This window comes from Caloenas nicobarica, chromosome 8, assembly GCF_036013445.1.
Source record: "Caloenas nicobarica isolate bCalNic1 chromosome 8, bCalNic1.hap1, whole genome shotgun sequence".
NCBI lineage: Eukaryota > Metazoa > Chordata > Aves > Columbiformes > Columbidae > Caloenas > Caloenas nicobarica.
This window is the reverse complement of record NC_088252.1, coordinates 13,061,888-13,078,998: the sequence shown is the minus strand read 5'-3', so window position 1 is coordinate 13,078,998 and position 17,111 is coordinate 13,061,888. Positions and strand designations below refer to the sequence as shown.

The 17,111-nt window shown below is 42.6% G+C and overlaps 1 protein-coding gene across 3 annotated transcripts; it reads left to right on the top strand.

Annotated features, from left to right (window-relative positions):
- The first annotated feature begins 3,756 nt into the window (after positions 1 to 3,756).
- SLC16A14 (solute carrier family 16 member 14) lies at positions 3,757 to 17,014 on the top strand. 3 transcript variants are annotated; one of them, XM_065640501.1, is made up of 6 exons: positions 3,757 to 4,021; positions 8,241 to 8,404; positions 8,683 to 8,959; positions 9,811 to 9,954; positions 13,824 to 14,816; positions 16,487 to 17,014. In XM_065640501.1, the coding sequence occupies exons 3-6, from the start codon at positions 8,698 to 8,700 to the stop codon at positions 16,633 to 16,635; spliced, it is 1,548 nt and encodes a 515-aa protein (XP_065496573.1). In that variant the 5' UTR covers positions 3,757 to 4,021; positions 8,241 to 8,404; positions 8,683 to 8,697; the 3' UTR covers positions 16,636 to 17,014. The 3 variants fall into 3 exon arrangements, with proteins under 3 accessions (XP_065496573.1, XP_065496570.1, XP_065496572.1); XM_065640498.1 differs by lacking the exon at positions 16,487 to 17,014 and having other exon boundaries at positions 8,152 to 8,404; positions 13,824 to 16,458; XM_065640500.1 differs by lacking the exons at positions 8,683 to 8,959; positions 16,487 to 17,014 and having other exon boundaries at positions 13,824 to 16,458.
- The last annotated feature ends 97 nt before the right edge of the window (positions 17,015 to 17,111 follow it).

Below are 17,111 nucleotides of genomic sequence, written 5' to 3'. Positions count from 1 at the left end.
GGATGTTGTTTTGTGGTAAATCCACTAAAGATACCATGGATTCTCTTCAGAAAGTCAGTGGGAAAACCAAGAAAATATGCATTATTTCTGTTTGGCAGTCTGGAGTTATCAAAATGAAGAAGAACCACAAGCTTTTCAGCTTTTAGGGTATCATAAGAAAGCTGTGCTACTGTGCAATCTCTATGCCAAATTAAAAAAAATAGTGGGTTGGTTTGTTTGTTTGTTTTTCATTTTTTTTCCTTTTTTAACCCAGGACCTCTTCCAAATATACAGAATTCTTCACTAACCCAAAGAGGTTACTAAAAGAAAAGGAGGTGAATTCTTTAAATTATCTTTCTTTTTAACAATAACTGTGTAGCAAAAACTGACCAGGTTATTCGATGATACTTTGCACTGGTTAAAAGTTCAGGGATCAAACAAAACTAGGAGCAAGATGCTTTTTCTGCTCTGTACCTTGATGCTGCAGCAGCCAAGCTGTTATTTCAAAACTTTACTTCCTTATCAATTACCGCGGTATTACCATTTCTTGGGAAGTAGTGCAGCAACTTAATGAGAGCTTTAGGGAGGAGAGTGATCAGCACTGCAGCAGTAGCAGAGGAAAAGTGCTGGGAAGCCAAATCAGCACTTTGTATTTTCATCAATACACATTTTCAGAGGGCTGAGCAGTCTGTAAGCTCTCCAGCACAGCTGCCATTTTGAGCAATAGGGATTAAGCAAGTGGTTAAAGCCCAAGGTAAGGAAAAAGCTGAAGAGTATGGTCTGGATGAATGAACTGCTAGACAGGTTGAAACTGGATGTACTGCTAGACTTGAAGGGTAGTCATCAATAGGCTGATGTTTAGTTGCTGGCCAGTGCAAGCAGAACACTCTGGGGTCAATACTGGGACCAGTATTGTTCATTATCTTAATTGTAACTTGGATGCAGGATGCACCTGCAGCAGATTTTCAGACAATACTAACTTAGAAGTGGTTAGTTCTCAAACCAAACAGTGAAGTTTCAGTTGGGAGGACTTTGAGAAACTTAAAAATTGGGTCAATAGAAACCTTGTGAAGTTTAACAAGGAGTGCAAACTTTGTACATGGGGCTGAATAGTGCTGGGCACCAGTGCAGGCTGCCTGAGCAGCAGCCCACCTGAAAAGCACTTCTCTGTCACAGTGGGCACTAAGGTGAATTTGAGCCAACAGGATGTTTTCATTCTGAATAAAGTGAACCATATACTGAGCTACATTAGGAAGGGACCATGGACAGGAGATGAATAGAAATTATTATCCCCCCTTATTCAGTGCTAGTGAGTCCACAGCTGGGATAATGTGTCTTGTTTTGGGTTCCCCAGTTCTAGAAGGATGTCAGGAAACAGGAGAGGGGCTTGCAGATGGCTGATGAGATGGCAAGTGGCCTACAGCACATGACTTGTGAAGACATGTTGAAGAAGTTGGGCTTAGTAGTCTGGCAAAGAAGAAACTAAGGGGAGATCCAGTAACAATCTACAACCACCTGAAGGAGAGTGGCAAAGATCATTGAGCAAATGGCAAAACAAGGAGCAAAGGCCACAAACTGAGGCACTGGAGTTGTGACTGGGTGCATGTGATTGTGCATGGGTGGTGCTGCACAGGAGCATACTGCTCAGAAAGGCCATGGAGTATCTATCCTTGAAGGCTTTCAAGGGCAGGTTAGGCAAAACCATGGCTGACCTGAAACACCACAGGTATTCTATGACTGTAAAAGTCTAAGCCACCACAGAGACCCTCAGATAGTCACCAAAATTGAGTTACCAACTCCTTCTACTCCTGCCTTTCTGCCTCCCTCTGCTTCTCTCTCCCTTTAAGTTATACTATGACATAAAATTACCATCATGTTTAAGGGACTAGTAAAAAGTCCTTCCTCTTCAGTTGGGGTTACTCTGCTTGCCATCCAAACATTTTATACAGTTACGATTTCCAAGGCACCATGGTCTGTCAGACTTTGATTACATCTTATTTTACTGGATCAGGCACCTTATACATCTCTGCTAAAAACAACGAACTGTTTCCGATACCATAGAATTGTCCTTCCCATTCTTACAAAATGGACTTTTTTTCCTGACTGAACAGAATTTGTAATGTTGCTGCTAGACCTGCCCAATTTAATCGTTAAAATTAATATAGATCCATACATACTTATCGTCCCAGGAGACAACATAAATCCACGATGACATATGAACCAGAACTGCTGGAGCAGTATGACACAACTAAGTGAATTCTCCATCAGATCAAACTGTGAAAACAGAATGTCTGTTAGCACAAGGATTTAAGCACACAGGTGGCATCTCAAATAGTAGAGGGAACGTGGCTTAACAGCCTGTCAAACAAATATATTTTAAATATTGTGTGACTAGTCATCCCACAATCCCAGTAAATCAATTTCTGCAGTAGGTTTAGTAAAGTATGTTAGCGCATTAGATGATTCACAAATCAAAATGTATGTGTCTCAAACTTGGGTAATAACAGTAGTCAATAAACAGTAAATTTCAAGTGTCAAGTCCCTAGCATTAAAGCTTTTAAGAAATCAGACTCCAGCCAAAAAGCTAATGCCAAAGTTAAAATATAGGATGCAAATGCCCATACACTGTTTGGCACAGTGTTGCAAAATACAAAGTAATTGGGAACATGTGTACACATTTGCAATGCAATACTATAATATTTTAAAATGGGAAGTCTAGTTTTGTTTACAAAGGAGAAGTAAATGAAGCCAATCAGAAGTCTCTGACACTAATTGAGTTGTTTATCCTGGAAAAGGATTATCTTTTTAAGACTACAATGCCAAGTAGTTCAAGGTTTATGTAAAGACTGAAGCCATAGCAATAGTCCATAGTGTGCCACACGCTTGAACCAAAACCAGATAAAAGTGTTTCATATGGATACATTTGATGGACTAGATATATAATGGAACAGAAGATTAAACTTTTATGAAAAAATAGGTGAGATTTGCATATGTAAACAGCATATAGCTCAAAGAGTATGGTCAAATAAAAACGTACAAAAAATATATTAAAAGCCCCAAAGACGTATTTTTGAAACCCCCCAAACCAATTCTCTTTTAACAGACTCTGAACCACTGTTATGCACATAGACAGCACACACACCACCATTAAAACATTAAGGTCTCTCCTTATTTTGTCTTCTCTTAAACTACTTTTTACATCTTCTTGAAAAGCTGTTATTTATGCTACTCAATGCACTGCTCCAGGACACCAAGATTCTCTGATAATGACGAGTTTTGTACAGTGGCATGTAATCCCTTTAGCCTGGGCAAATTCACTGCAAATAGTCAAAGCAATGTGTTGCAGACTGTGTACCTCATTAATGTCAGCCTATTCAGAAAGATACAACTGAGGTCTGGATACTGCTTTGAAAAACTAAGAGTGTATTTCTGCCACTCTTTTCTTCTCCTAAGGGAGGAATATTTTTGAAGCTTATTTATTACACACATAAGGTACTATACAATGAAGGTTCCAAGCTTCATTGTCAGGGTGGTTTGGCTACATAAATTCAACCAGCCTCTCTGAAATAAACATAATCCAACAGCCATAAAAATCTAGATACTGGCTGCTTGCCTTTTTTTTTTTTTTTTTTTTGGTATTACATCCTCTAACTCTCTCAGATGTAAATTTCCGGCGGTAACCTGTGCAGCAATAAACTTCATTCAGCCACAAGAGTGTGCATGTGAGAGGATTGCAAATCTCCTCCGCCAAACCAGAATTAGCCGGTATCGCAGGAATGAAAGAGCGTGGAGATTTGAAATTGCAGGGAATGGAGACAAGGCGGTGCAGAAAAGGAGCTGCCTGGGGGGCAAGAGGCCCACGACCGCTGCCAGACTGCTGCAGAAAATAAGCCCCGGAGCGGCGAGCAGGGGCGAGGCTGAGCCGGCGCGGGCGGCAGAGCGGGGCCGGGCGCAGGTGGACACCGGAGCCTGCGGCAGCTCTCGGGGAGCGGAGCAGCGCCGCAGGTTCGGCTGACAGCAGGGGCTCGGCGCCGGCAGCGCGGTGAGTACCCCGGGAGAAGCCGGGAGCTGCCGCATGGTACCGGTAGCGGCACCGGCATGAGCGCGAGCAGGGGAACGTGCAGTAGCCGCGCCGCCTGCGGCAGAGGGGAGGCGGGGAGGCGGGCCGGGCCGGCGCGGTGCGGCGCGGTGCAGCGCGGTGCAGCGCGGCCGCGGGACCGGGGCGCGGGGCTGCCCGGGGTCGGCGGCGGCGACTCAGCCGTGCCGCCGCGGGCTGGGAACGCCACCGCAGCGGGGTAACTCGCGGTCATCCTTTGTGCTGCGGCGGGCGGCGCCTGCAGCCGCCCCGTCCTCCCAAACGCCGCCCCGCCGCCGCAGCTCCGCGGGCAGGGGAGGCGGTTGCGCCCGAGCCCGCGTCCCCGCCCCTGCTCGGCGGGCACCGCGACAGGAGCTGGGCCCCTGGCAGCCCGGGGGGTGGCAGCCCTCTCCGTCTGGGCAGGGTTCTTCATAGATGAGCTTGACTTGAATGCTGGGGAAGGCGTGACGTGTAAAGCTCCCAAATTTATTGTCTTGGGGAGTGCGAGTGAAGTACAGCCCCCGCCTTCGGGCTACTCCAGTAACAGCCCGTAACCGTTTCCAAAATAGATACAAGCTGCCCATTCCCTTGGCACCAAGGGGAGAAAAATATTTATTTTCTGAGCCTGTGCCCACCGTCCCCGGGGAAGCGGGAGCACTCGTGGGTCACTGAGGTAGAGCAGCACCGAGGGGACTCCCGGGGAGTTGTGCGCCGGGCCTGGGGTCAGCCCTCAGGGACAGGAGGACACCAAGCGGCTCTGGAAACTGAACTGCCACCGGCTCCATGCAAACTTGTGACCCTGGCAATGAGCTTAGCGCTTTAAGCGTTTAATTTCCCTGATTTTCTCTTCCTTGCTGGGCATGCACAGTTATGCACTGTCGCTCTGGTCCACAGAAGTGGCCAGTATCCACCTCTCCATTGAAGCTATTAACTGAAGTGTTCAATGTATTGGCAAGTTGGAGTTAGACTGCCAAATCTTAAGACACCCAAAACCCCCTATATTTTTAACAATGTTTTTTTCTGCATGTCTTCTGAAGACAAATAATTATATGTGGCATGTTTACTAGGAATACTGTGAAGCAAAACTCATTAATATTTATAGTACATTTATGAGATATCAATTCAAAGTGCCTTTAAAGTATGATTTTATTCTATACTTTTTAGCACAGAGGCAATCAGGTACTGGAAGAGGTTACCCAAGTATATGTAAATTATTAATCATGGACTTTTTATATCAAGATCAGATGGTTTTTGATGATCCAGTTCAACTACAAGCTAGAGAGCCATAGCTCCACTGATGGTACAGGGAACTTTAGTGTTTTGCTTCTAACTTTGGTCTTCTGACGGCAGCACCTGCATTTGTCTCTAAAATAGCTCATGAGTCAGATTTTCAGAAAAGCTCAGCATCTTTGTGGGCACTAATGTTTGGGCCAGTTTTCTAAGAGCTCTGCACACTGCATGTGCACACAATGTAAAAAGCTTTTCTGAAAACAATTCTAGTCCTTCTCCATCTGATCAAGCAAGAATTAAGATTTTCCTGCCTGTAAATGCAATCCCTGTGAGCCCCTTCTGAGGGGCTGTGTTCAAACTCTGGGACTGGCAGTGGGTTCTGCGCTGCCTTTCCCATGGGGGAAGCGTGGCTGGCTTCACAAATCGGCTGCTGTCATTTTCATTGCAGTTTCTTTTGGATTTCGTAATTGCAAAGAGCCCCTTGGGCTTCTTTGCCTTCCATGATAGCGTTCTTGGCAGTGCTGTGGTGTGGAAGGGAGGCTGAGGGCAGGTAAGTGCGCTTCTCCTGGGTGCCATAGGCCACAGGGCGATGACTCAGTCGTGAGGAGAGGATCCAGAGATCCAGTCCTTGCTTTGTCCAGAGCCTGAGAGTTTGTGCAGTTATTGGAAATGACCTTCTCTGCTTTTGAGTGCATTCACTCCGAGCTTGTGACATTAGTGGAAAATTAATAGTTTAATAATAAGCAAAAATCCTGTTCAGAGGGAAAATATTTTCGGAAGGTTTGTGGGGGTTGATGCACGCATGACATTAACTTGCATCTACTCAATCTAAGCCAGTTCTGTCAGTACAGTTGCAAAGATAAGTGTCATATCTTTGTATCTCAATGCCAATGATTTTTGCTTTAAATAGTTAGAAAATTATAAAAACCATATCTATTTCCTGTCCAAAGAAGAAAATTTTTGTATCCAGTAGCAGTATTAAGGTGCACTCAAAACCAGTCAAAAGCATGAAAGACAAAGGTGAGGCTCCACATTTAATCCTGACTCTGAATCTTCAGTTACATAATTTTCATAGAATTTTGCATTCCATTATCTAAGATGTACTGTAATATCCATCATACATTTTCATTAATCTTACACAGAGCATGTATAACAGCTTGCAATTTTCCTTTATTCTGCCACTTCTCATTATTTCCCATTACCATGATTATTCACTATCTTTATTACCTTTATGCAGTTAATATTGCTCTCTCTTGCGAGTGGGCTGAATCCTCCGTAAGTATCATATAAACTACATCAATGGGGAATTGAGCTCTAAGTACATTATTAGGAAAGAGTTGAGATGTCATCTTTAAGACCTAACCTCTGTAGAGGAAGGATGAAGTATAATTTTGACTAAGGCTATCCCAGGCTGTCCTCCTATGTTCAAGAAAAGTCTGCACCACTGCATGGCTCTGACTTGCTCACCGCTCTCCTTCCCCTCACCATGCATCCAGTCCTGCCTCAGACACCCTGCAGGGCCTCTGGAAAGACCTGTAAGCATAATCCCCCTTCTCTCTGCCTCTTGATTTGGAAATAAAAAGCCAGTAAGTAATTTCAGTATGTGTTTCCACTGGCACCCAGGTGTAAACTCATCAGTTGGTCCCAGCTTATCTGCTCATGCAGCAGGTGTTAAATGTGCACAGTTCTTGTTTTTCCTCACTGTGTCACCAATACTTTCCATGGCCACGTTAGGGCTAGTGGCAACGTAGTCCATAAAGAGTATCCATCTATGAAGAATTTGATAAAAGCAGTACAGCATATTTTAGCTCCAGTTCACTGTATGAGGCAAATCAGCATGCTTCTGGAAGAACTTACATATTCAAGCTACACATAATTACCTGTGCTGCAAGTAAGGCATATGTGGCACTTTCCTATGAAGGTAACTTACCCAGCAGCCAGCTTGCAGAGGTTACGTGTATGGGCAGGTGTTCACTGTTGGCTGTGAAAGAAACAGTAGCTCTCCCCAGTCAGTTCTGACTCCATCTACGCAGTAGTATGAAATACTTCAAGGCCTTCTCCGTATGTTTTTCTAGCAATAAGAAAAAAGTAAGATAGTTGGGAAAGGTAATCACTTGAGAAGCAAAATGTACTCATTATTTAAAGACAAGAGCCAAAATTTTCAGTTGGTACAGAATCTGAGTTACTCCATTCACCGCCTGTTTTCAGCAGTGAGGAGCTAGCCCTGCGGCACTCCTGAGGGCTGAAAGAATGCATAAGGAACTTCTAAAAACATTTTTTGGTAACTTTCTTCTCTCTTTTGACTGTTGTGAGGCTGTTGTCTCTTTTTATTTCTCCGGAGAACAAAGGAAGACAAAAAATTACTATCTCTGGTAATTTGTATCATTACATTTCTAGTCTCCATGGAAACCGATGTGGTGCCCCACAGTTGGGTAACATTTCAATACGTTGCAGCAGAAATCAGATGGAGGGAAGACTGGGTTCTCCACCTTGCCTGTTAATCAATTAAAAATGGTTTTGAAATTATTTTCATGTTGTGTTGCAGTCTTCACTTAGAGTAACAATGGGAGAAACCAGAGCAATCCAATTAATGTACTATGGCTTGATCCTACATACACCTATGCACATAACTCTGCCACGCAGTTTGATTCTGATAGGCATTTACATTAATTTGGAAGAATTCTTTGGTTTTAGTAGGATTATATGGATTAATACTGTGGAAACTGAAAGCATAATAGCAAACTCTTTGTCAAGTTGACTTTAATCAAAAGCTTGCCAGAGAGGCAGTAACAATGCCCTTGTTGTAGTTTATGTAAGCAAGGCATATTGAAATCAAGGACCTTAAATCTTTATCTTTCTATTTTCAGTCTTGCTCTTCCACTACTAAGAAAGAAATACGTCTCAAAACTGGTTTCCTCTGAAAACATATGGTAACTTCATCTATCTGCCTCTTCAGGATTTCCGTTTTTCATTCCAAGCTCTATCAACTTGAACACCAAGGTACATAATCTTACTGGGACATCAGAAGGTGGTACAGAGAAGGAACACACAGAGAGAGACCCGTCTTTTTTGGTGACCGCAGTCAACCCATGAAGAGTGAGTGCGCTCAGCCACCTACAAGTAAGTAAAGTATATAGTAATGGAAATAGTGCAGCCTACTGTCAACCTGTAAATACTCCTGCATAGACAGCCATGATAACAAGGTACACAAAGAAACACATTAATTAGAGAATTTTCTAAGCATTTTACATTTGCACAATGAAAACCCAGTATTCACTTTACAACTGCGCTAAACCACGGTGGTGAAATATGGTAGTGATTTATGCTGTTCCCTATAACTAGCTACAGAATCTGATCATTTGTATGTATTTTGAAGGTATTTACTGCGTTTGTTTCAGAATACCGTGGAAAAAATGTATGCTAGTCGAGAGGATGTTGGATATGATTTTGGAGATGACTCAAAAGTTGGAAGTAAGCCAGTTAAGCCTAATCCCAACATTGATGGAGGATGGGCTTGGATGATTGTACTTTCCTCTTTCCTTGTGCACATACTTATCATGGGGTCCCAAATGGCCCTTGGAATACTCAACATGGAATGGCTTGAAGAGTTTAATCAAAGTCGTGGCTTAACAGCGTGGGTTAGCTCCCTCAGCATGGGCATTACACTCATTGTAGGTATGTTCCAGCATAATTTATTTCAAAACTACAAATATTTTTAGAATATGTTTGCCACTCATCCCTCAAGTATTTTCTTACAGTTTTCCATTTTATTAGCAGAGCTGCCCAAGTTCTCCTGAGTTGCCTTTTTAAAGTCACCGGGACAAATTTTACAAATTAGAGGGAGAAAGGGAAGACGATAGAGAAGACAATTACTCCAGGAGACAGCATGAGCAGGAAAGGATGCCTGTGACTTCAAGGTCTCACTAGAATTAAGAAAACAGCTGATCTGTGAAGCTTGTGGTCCTCCCCGTACTCTACCTGGGAGGAGAAGATGTTGAGTTTGGACAGTTTATATTTCAGTTTGGCAGCTGAACTAAAAGTTATTTTTTAAGCCGTGGTTGGATCAACCCAAAATAATGTATGGAAGGGTATGTTTGTGTATATATGTGTATACACATCTCTATCTCCCTAAATTAAGATCGAAAAGGTTGTATTTAGGTCTGCCTAAAATATACCAGTGAAAACAAAATAAAATGTTTACTTTCCAGTTACTTGTGAAAAAAGCCTGCACTCACACAGCATTAGTATTGGGAACAATGGTTTCCGTTTTTTCCTCTGTTTAAAATGTGGCTTCTTCATGGGGCAACTTTGATATTAGGTTCTGCAGGTATTTGCTAAGTATTGGTTGGTTGGTTGAATTTTTCTTTCCATGATTTCAAACAGTAATAGGGAAAATGATCTGAATTGCATAAGTAGCCTCATGTTTAACATTTTCTTTAAAACATTAAGAATCTTCATGTGAAAAACTACTAAAAAGTGTAGAGAATTAAATACGTAATTTAACATTTTTTCATGTTTTTTAACAGGTCCTTTCATTGGTTTATTCATCAGCATGTGTGGGTGCCGCAAGACAGCTATAATTGGAGGCGTATTGAATGCCCTGGGTTGGATACTGAGTGCGTATGCCTCAAATGTGCACTACCTCTTCCTTACGTTTGGAGTGATGGCTGGTAAGAGCTGTAGTAACATTTGAAAGTTCTTTCAGTTATTTTTGATTCCTTTGAAGGTTGGGTGAGGAAAGAGGGAAGTTTGACTGTAAAGTTATTCCGACTTTTCTTTTACGTTCTTATTTATTTACTCAGTAGATTGGGCCCAATGACTTTTGGTGTCATTTAAATTTGCCATATGGAGATGGCATTTTTATCCGTTTCTCCCAAGTGAATATATTAGAGGGTGTTTTTAATTAGAAGAATTAATGTAACCCAAACCCTAACAAGTGGAATTTAAAGATGTTAAAACACTATTGAATTATATATCTAGCTAATTTATCTCTTTGTCAGAGGAAGAAACAGCCAATGTTTTCTGTAGGAGCTACTCCCCATTGATAAAATACCAGATTATGGTAACTATGTACTGCTTCAAAACCTATTTTAAAGGGTGTTGTGGGTTACTGCTGGTAGACAGCTAAGCCTCAAAACAGCTGCTCACTCACCCACAGCGGGAAGGGGGAGAGAATAAGAAGGGTAAAAGTGAGATAAAGACAGTTTAATAAGTAAGCAAAAGCTGCGTGCACAAGCAAAGCAAAATAAGGAATTAATTCACTGCTTCCCATGGGCAGGCAGATGTTGAGGCATTTCGAATAAAGCAGGGCTTCCTCACATGCAATGGTTACTTGTGAAGAGAAACACCATCACTCTGAGTGTTCCCCCTTCCTCCTCCTTTTCCCCAGTTTGATTCCTGAGCGTGACACCACATGGTGTGGGATGTCCCTTTGGTCAGGTGGGGTCAGCTGTCCCACTGGGTCCCCTCCCAGCTTCTTGCGCACCCCCAGCCCACTCCCTGGCAGGGCTGCGTGAGAAACAGAAAAGGCCTCGATGCTGTATAAGTGCCGACCAGCAACAGCTAAAGTGCCCGTGTTATCAATGCCGTTTTGGTCACAAATCCCAAACTTGGAACCATATGAGCTACTGTAAAGAAAATGGGCTCTATCCCAGCCTGAATTAGGACAATGCATGTGGCTGTATTTCATACGTAGTTTCTAATAGTAGATATTTAGATTACATCAACAACCTCTAATACATAGCAATTAATTTTGCTACATTTTGTACAGTCAAAATCACTGAAAGAAGTAATATTTTGTAATTTTTATTGGAATTTGATCTCTAGAAAACCTTTTGACATGGAAAAGCCCAATCAAAATATGAAAAGGCACGTGTGTTTAGGCATCTTTCTTGAAAACCAATAGATCCTTAGTGCCTGAATGCTCTGTTTCTAGCAAAATGTGGCTTCTTGTGAAAAAAATTAGTAACTTCAAGAAAGTTATGTAGAAGAACCCAGTATTATCTACTTAAAGCATTACTTAATTTTATTCACTATTCATTTCTGGAAACAGAAACTGTTAATGGATATGAAACGAAAATGTTAAAGTGATCCTTTAATTATCTGAGCAACACTGGGCAGTTCAAGGGGCTTTGAAATACTCTTCACTCCAAGGATGACAAGGCCACTTATGTTTGCAAATAAAGCATAGTATCTATGTTATACACAACAGACAGAAGCATTATGAAAAAAATTGTTTGTAATTCTAATAATAGCTTGAGTACCCTCCATTCCCTCAAACTACCCTTTCACAGAATTTTGCAGGAATCTGCAGAATTTCTGTATATAGTTTTTTATCGAGCTCTCTGGATGGAAAAAATTGAAACTAGCAAGTATTACTGGGATGACTCTTTATACCACCATACCATAGATTTCAGTAATGTTGCAAATTCATGAACAAAGAACAATAATTACAGTCAGGGTTGTGCCCTTTCGAAATTTCTGTTTCCATATATATTGGATATAGTCAAGCAGACGGGAATCTACACACTCCTCTCAGCCATTGCTGCTTTTCAGAAAGAAACCAAAATACCAGACAAAAAGGCAGAGATTATACAGAGAATTTAAAGAGGGCTGAAACCCGTATTTTTAGAAAAAATCCAAGGCAAATTTTTACATGAGGTGGAGAAGTGAGATGCTGTTGCAGGAGTAAGTCCAACCAGAAAACCAGTGTAGAGATGCCTGAGATGTTTCCTCCAGCTCCACGAAACCTCCATTCGCCATCGCCTCACTTGCCATCTCCTCACTTACCTTGCCCTCACTCACCATCTCCTCCCTCGCCCATCGCCTCAGGCCCGTCCCTTCACTGCCCTCCCCTGGCTCGTGTTCACCTCGCTCACCGCCACCTCAGGGAAGTTTCCGTCATGTTCGCATGGCCTGTCAGATCTCAGACTGCTGTTCGGTGGCCATCTTCTGCAGCGATCACTTCTGGGCCTCCATGCAGTGCTTGTGGGCTTGCTCGTGGCTCCTGTTCTCGCGTTGGTGACCCACTGTGCCAGATGTCCTCACACAGTACATCCCCGTGATCCCAGCTTTCTACCCCCTGGCTGCAGCTACCTGCTGCCTCAGCTTCTGTTCCCAAACCGCCCTCACCTCAGCTTGGTTCTCCCAAACCGCCCTCACCTCAGCTTGGTTCTCCCAAACTGCCCTCACCTCAGCTCGGTTCTCCCAAACCGCCCTCACCTCAGCTCGGTTCTCCCAAACCACCGTCACCTCAGCTTGGTTCTCCCAAACCACCGTCACCTCAGCTTGGTTCTCCCAAACAACCCTCACCTCACCTTGGTTCTCCCCCCAGATCCTCACAGCGTTCCCCCCTCACCTTCTGCCCGCCAGCTTCATCTCAGTCCTGTGGGCTCCCCTGCCCACAGCGGCAGTATGGGGGGCAGAGGAGCCTTCTGCTCTCCCACCTGTCTGGGGAGCCCTGGGGCTGGTGTCTGGAGCCGCTGGCAGCCCCGAGCCCCCGTGGGCTGGGGGACAAAATGTCCCCCGAGGCCCTGCGGCGGGGAGCAGAGCCGGCCCTGCTGCTGCTGTGGGTGCAGGGTGACAAATCTGTGAGGAAAATGAGTGGAGAGGCCTGTGGCTCTGTGCTTACCTGTGAGGGTGGCATGCCTTTGCATGTGGTTAGACTATGTTTTGCTATGTAGCCCACAGAATGAAAAGATAAGAGAAAACAATTTTTAAAATTTGTTATTTCTCGGGAAAACACGTAGGTGTAGTAAACGCTAATTTAAGCGCGAGCCTCAGCATGTTGGGCAACTGTTCCCTTTAATGGTGTGCGCACAACTCTCAACACTTTCTACTTAAATTAGGTAACCTTAATACACTGGTTTTTAACGGCAAGTGGGGGAATTTCTACAAAATTAGAGATCTGCCTTTCAAGAATGTGCTTGTGCAGGTGTTGTGTGGCCCTCCCTGGACTCTCCTGGAGTGCCCAAAGAGAAACCAAGGTCCTGCCACCAGGCTGACGCCCCGTACTGACTCCTGAAATGTATCTCACGGTCACTGTGGCTGCACAGCTACAAAACACGGACAAAACTCAGTCTGGGTTTTCATTGCTGGTGAACTTTGGCAAAAGCAAAAAGATGTGCCCACTAAGCCATTTCTGGTTGCTGATACAATCAGATGCAAGTATTACAAATATACAGATGTTTCAAAATAGTGTTTGTTTATGTTGTCGCCATATTAACCATCACTGATTTATTGTGGGATGTTTGGGGATTTCCAGTGGTGTTATGCTGAACTGAGGTAAAGGTTTTTTCTTCCATGTGTTTCAGTTTTTTTCCAGCAGTTAAATAGCAGTATTGTGTTCTCACTGGAATGACTGTTGCAAATTTTGGAACGTACTACAAGACAGAAATGAAAGTTAACATGGCAATTGAATATTTATTCTCGGTTTTACTACTATGCTTGTGCAAAAGTTAGCAATAAAACTGATTAATTTTCACTGCTTTTTATCTTGTTGGCAAAAAGTTCAGATTGACTTGAGTTTTTATTTTCATAGGTGTTGGAAGTGGCATGGTTTATCTGCCTGCAGTGGTCATGGTGGGGCAGTATTTTCAGAAGAGAAGAGCGCTTGCACAAGGACTCAGCACCACAGGAACAGGGTTTGGAGCTTTCCTAATGACTGCCTTGCTCAAGTACCTCTGCACCGAATATGGGTGGAGGAGCACCATGTTCCTCCAGGGTGCCATCTCCCTGAACCTTTGTGTCTGCGGGGCACTTATGAGACCACTCTCTCCCAAAGATGTTAGTGAAAAATATGTTGTGAGAAGTAATAGCGAAGATAATAAGGCAAAAGCTCTGTCCCATTCGGCAGAGACTATAAAATCTAGTGGACCCCTCGGTGACGAACTGGAAAAAAAAGAAGAGGCAACAAATGAAGAAGTGCTTCACAGTGTCCAGCACATAGACATTGGAGATAAATCTAGAGGTGGAAGGAATATGTACGGACTGCGCATTCTTAAGACAGTGAGCCAGCTGACAGTCACGGTCAGGAAGGGCTTTGCAATATGGTACTCCAGCTACTTTGGAGCTGCATCACTGTTTACCAATAGAGTATTTGTGGCCTTTATAATTTGGGCTTTATTTGCCTATAGCAGCTTTGTCATTCCCTTTATTCATCTTCCAGAAATAGTCAAGCAGTACAACTTATCTATTCAGAACAATATATTTCCTTTGACATCCATTATAGCCATTGTTCATATTTTTGGTAAAGTAATCCTTGGAATCATCTCTGACCTCCCATGCATCAGCACGTGGAATGTCTTCCTCATGGCTAACTTTACCTTGGTCACCTGCATTCTTACTTTGCCACTAATGCACACATACGTTAGCCTGGCTGTGGTTTGTGCTCTAATAGGATTTTCTAGTGGCTATTTTTCTCTAATGCCTGTTGTGACTGAAGATTTAGTTGGAACTAAACACCTTGCAAATGCCTATGGCATCATCATTTGTGCCAATGGAGTATCTGCATTGCTTGGGCCACCCTTTGCAGGTAAAAAGTTCAAATTTCTAACCAACAGATGTTTTTATTATAACCGTGTGACTTGTTATATTATTAAGCTTTCTTATGTTATGAGCATGTGTAGTTAACAAAATTGCAGCTGCTTCAGAATGGACTGTAACATCCAGCTTTACATTGTACAAATTCACAGATCACATCTGCTGGGTACCTGCTCACTATTCACACTATGAATTACCAGCCTTGCAAATAACCTCAAATCTATTACAGTCTATCATTTCAGTGGTATGTTTCTTTAAAATGAGAAAGTTTTAACCTATTTTTATGTGTTTTGCGTAGTATTTATACTATACATACTCATGCCTCTATCTAGATGAAAAAATGATGAGCAGTTTTCAGGGCGTGCAGGTGTTTGTACCATGGTATTGCCCGCAAGAACTACTAAGTGCGTTTGGGTGTCACTGCTCCAAGCTGCCAATGGATGTGTTGATTTAACTAACCGAGTTTTGCCTTCCTGCAGCCGGAGATGCCTACTTTGGGGACTGCTCATCATCTCTTTACTGCCATCCTCAGCAGAAGGCAGACGAGTATATATGTTATCCCTGAAATTACTTGGGTTTAAACAAACATTCATTATAGATTTTCTCATAGAAAGAGATGGGGAAGCACCGAAGGGGTACAGGTACTGATTGTCAATACTATAGCCAGACTTGGGCTTTTACAGAGATGTGAATCGTAAGAAAGCAGTAGGAAACCTTGTGAGTAATGGCGCGGTCAGCCAGGGCTGGCACCCGGCTGAACTGCAGCCTTGAGCAGCACCAGCAGCCCAGGAAAGCGAGGGCGCCCTCACCTTCTCTCCCCTCCGCTGGGTGAGCCGGCACGCTTTAGAAGAAAGCTCATGTAGTGCCCTTGAAAAGCAGCAGTGTTTTACTCTATCATATATTCTTCCAGCACCTCTGAGGCTGTGCTGAACACGCTTTTGTATTTGGTCATTAGTAATGAAGCCAATGGGATGCAAGTAGTTGAGGTAAAAAAAGCTGCTCTTAGGATACACCGCAGTGCAACCAGTGTGACATGAGGGCATGTTGCTATTTTGGCTTCTCAAACCTTTCTGGAGTAACTGTAATGTATTTTTGCAAAGGAATTATGGTTGGAATGAGAGCGATTGCAGTACTGAGATGATATCTCTTGAAAAGTCTTTTATCGGTACGCAAGTCTTTGGGAGGGCTGTTGGGAATGTGTTCGCTTGCACAAGGCATGGCAGTGGAACTGGCCTGCACTGTCGGGCATTGCACAAAGAAAATAGTAGGGTGGGCGAACTAATTGGTTTGAAATTCCAAAATGTCTATTTTAAAGTCAGCCTGTGATAATAACTTGTTTGAAAAATGTACAGTTTTAGAGAGAAGATAGTTTGGCTTAAGGTGATACATAGCTAGAGTCCCGTTTTAAGACTTCCATGATGTTAAACAAGGGACAGATTTTGCACTAGTTTTGGGTTTTGGTGAATGAACATGAGATTTTGTTAATACATTTCCATTTGTAGCATCTAGAGGAAGAGACAATCACCACCTCTTTTTTCCACAAAAATCTACAGATTTGACTGAAATGACATGAAATAAATGTGCAGTATTTTTCCTCTTTTCCCATTCAATGTACCTTGTTGTCAAGCTTTGTAACAAACATGTTTTGTCCTTATTTTGCAGGTTGGATCTATGACATCACACACAAATACGACTTTTCTTTTTACATATCTGGCTTGCTATACATGGTGGGAATATTATTTTTATTTATACAACCTTGTATTCAAAAGAAACAACCAAAAGAAAAATCTACAGAAGAGGCACAAGTATAGAACAAATTCCAGAAGTTTTTTTACAGAATTTTTTTGTTTTCATGTTTCTGTTGTGTGACAGTATGAAGCTGTTTTTCTTATGGAACCAACCACATTGAGCTGTACTTAAGTGAAAAGAAAATGTGCACCAAAATGGTAATAAATTATGAGAAATATGCTTTTAAAATGAGTTAAGATCTTTTACTTTAGAACTAACAAATACAGAGATTAAAAGCGCTTTGCCAGTCTTCAAAATTGGAACAATGCTAGGAGCCTTTACTCTTGCTTCTTTTTTAACTTTTCACTACTAACCATTGGTGAAACTCCATTGACTGCAGTGCAGTTACTCCTGATTTACACTAGTCCTGCAAGAGAATTTAATCAGGATATGAACAATTTATAGAAGTCCTTCCTACTATATATTCTGTCTGATAAAAGATTAGTTACTGAGTATGAGAAAATGTTTGTATTTCTTACCTGGTTAGTCAAGTATGGTT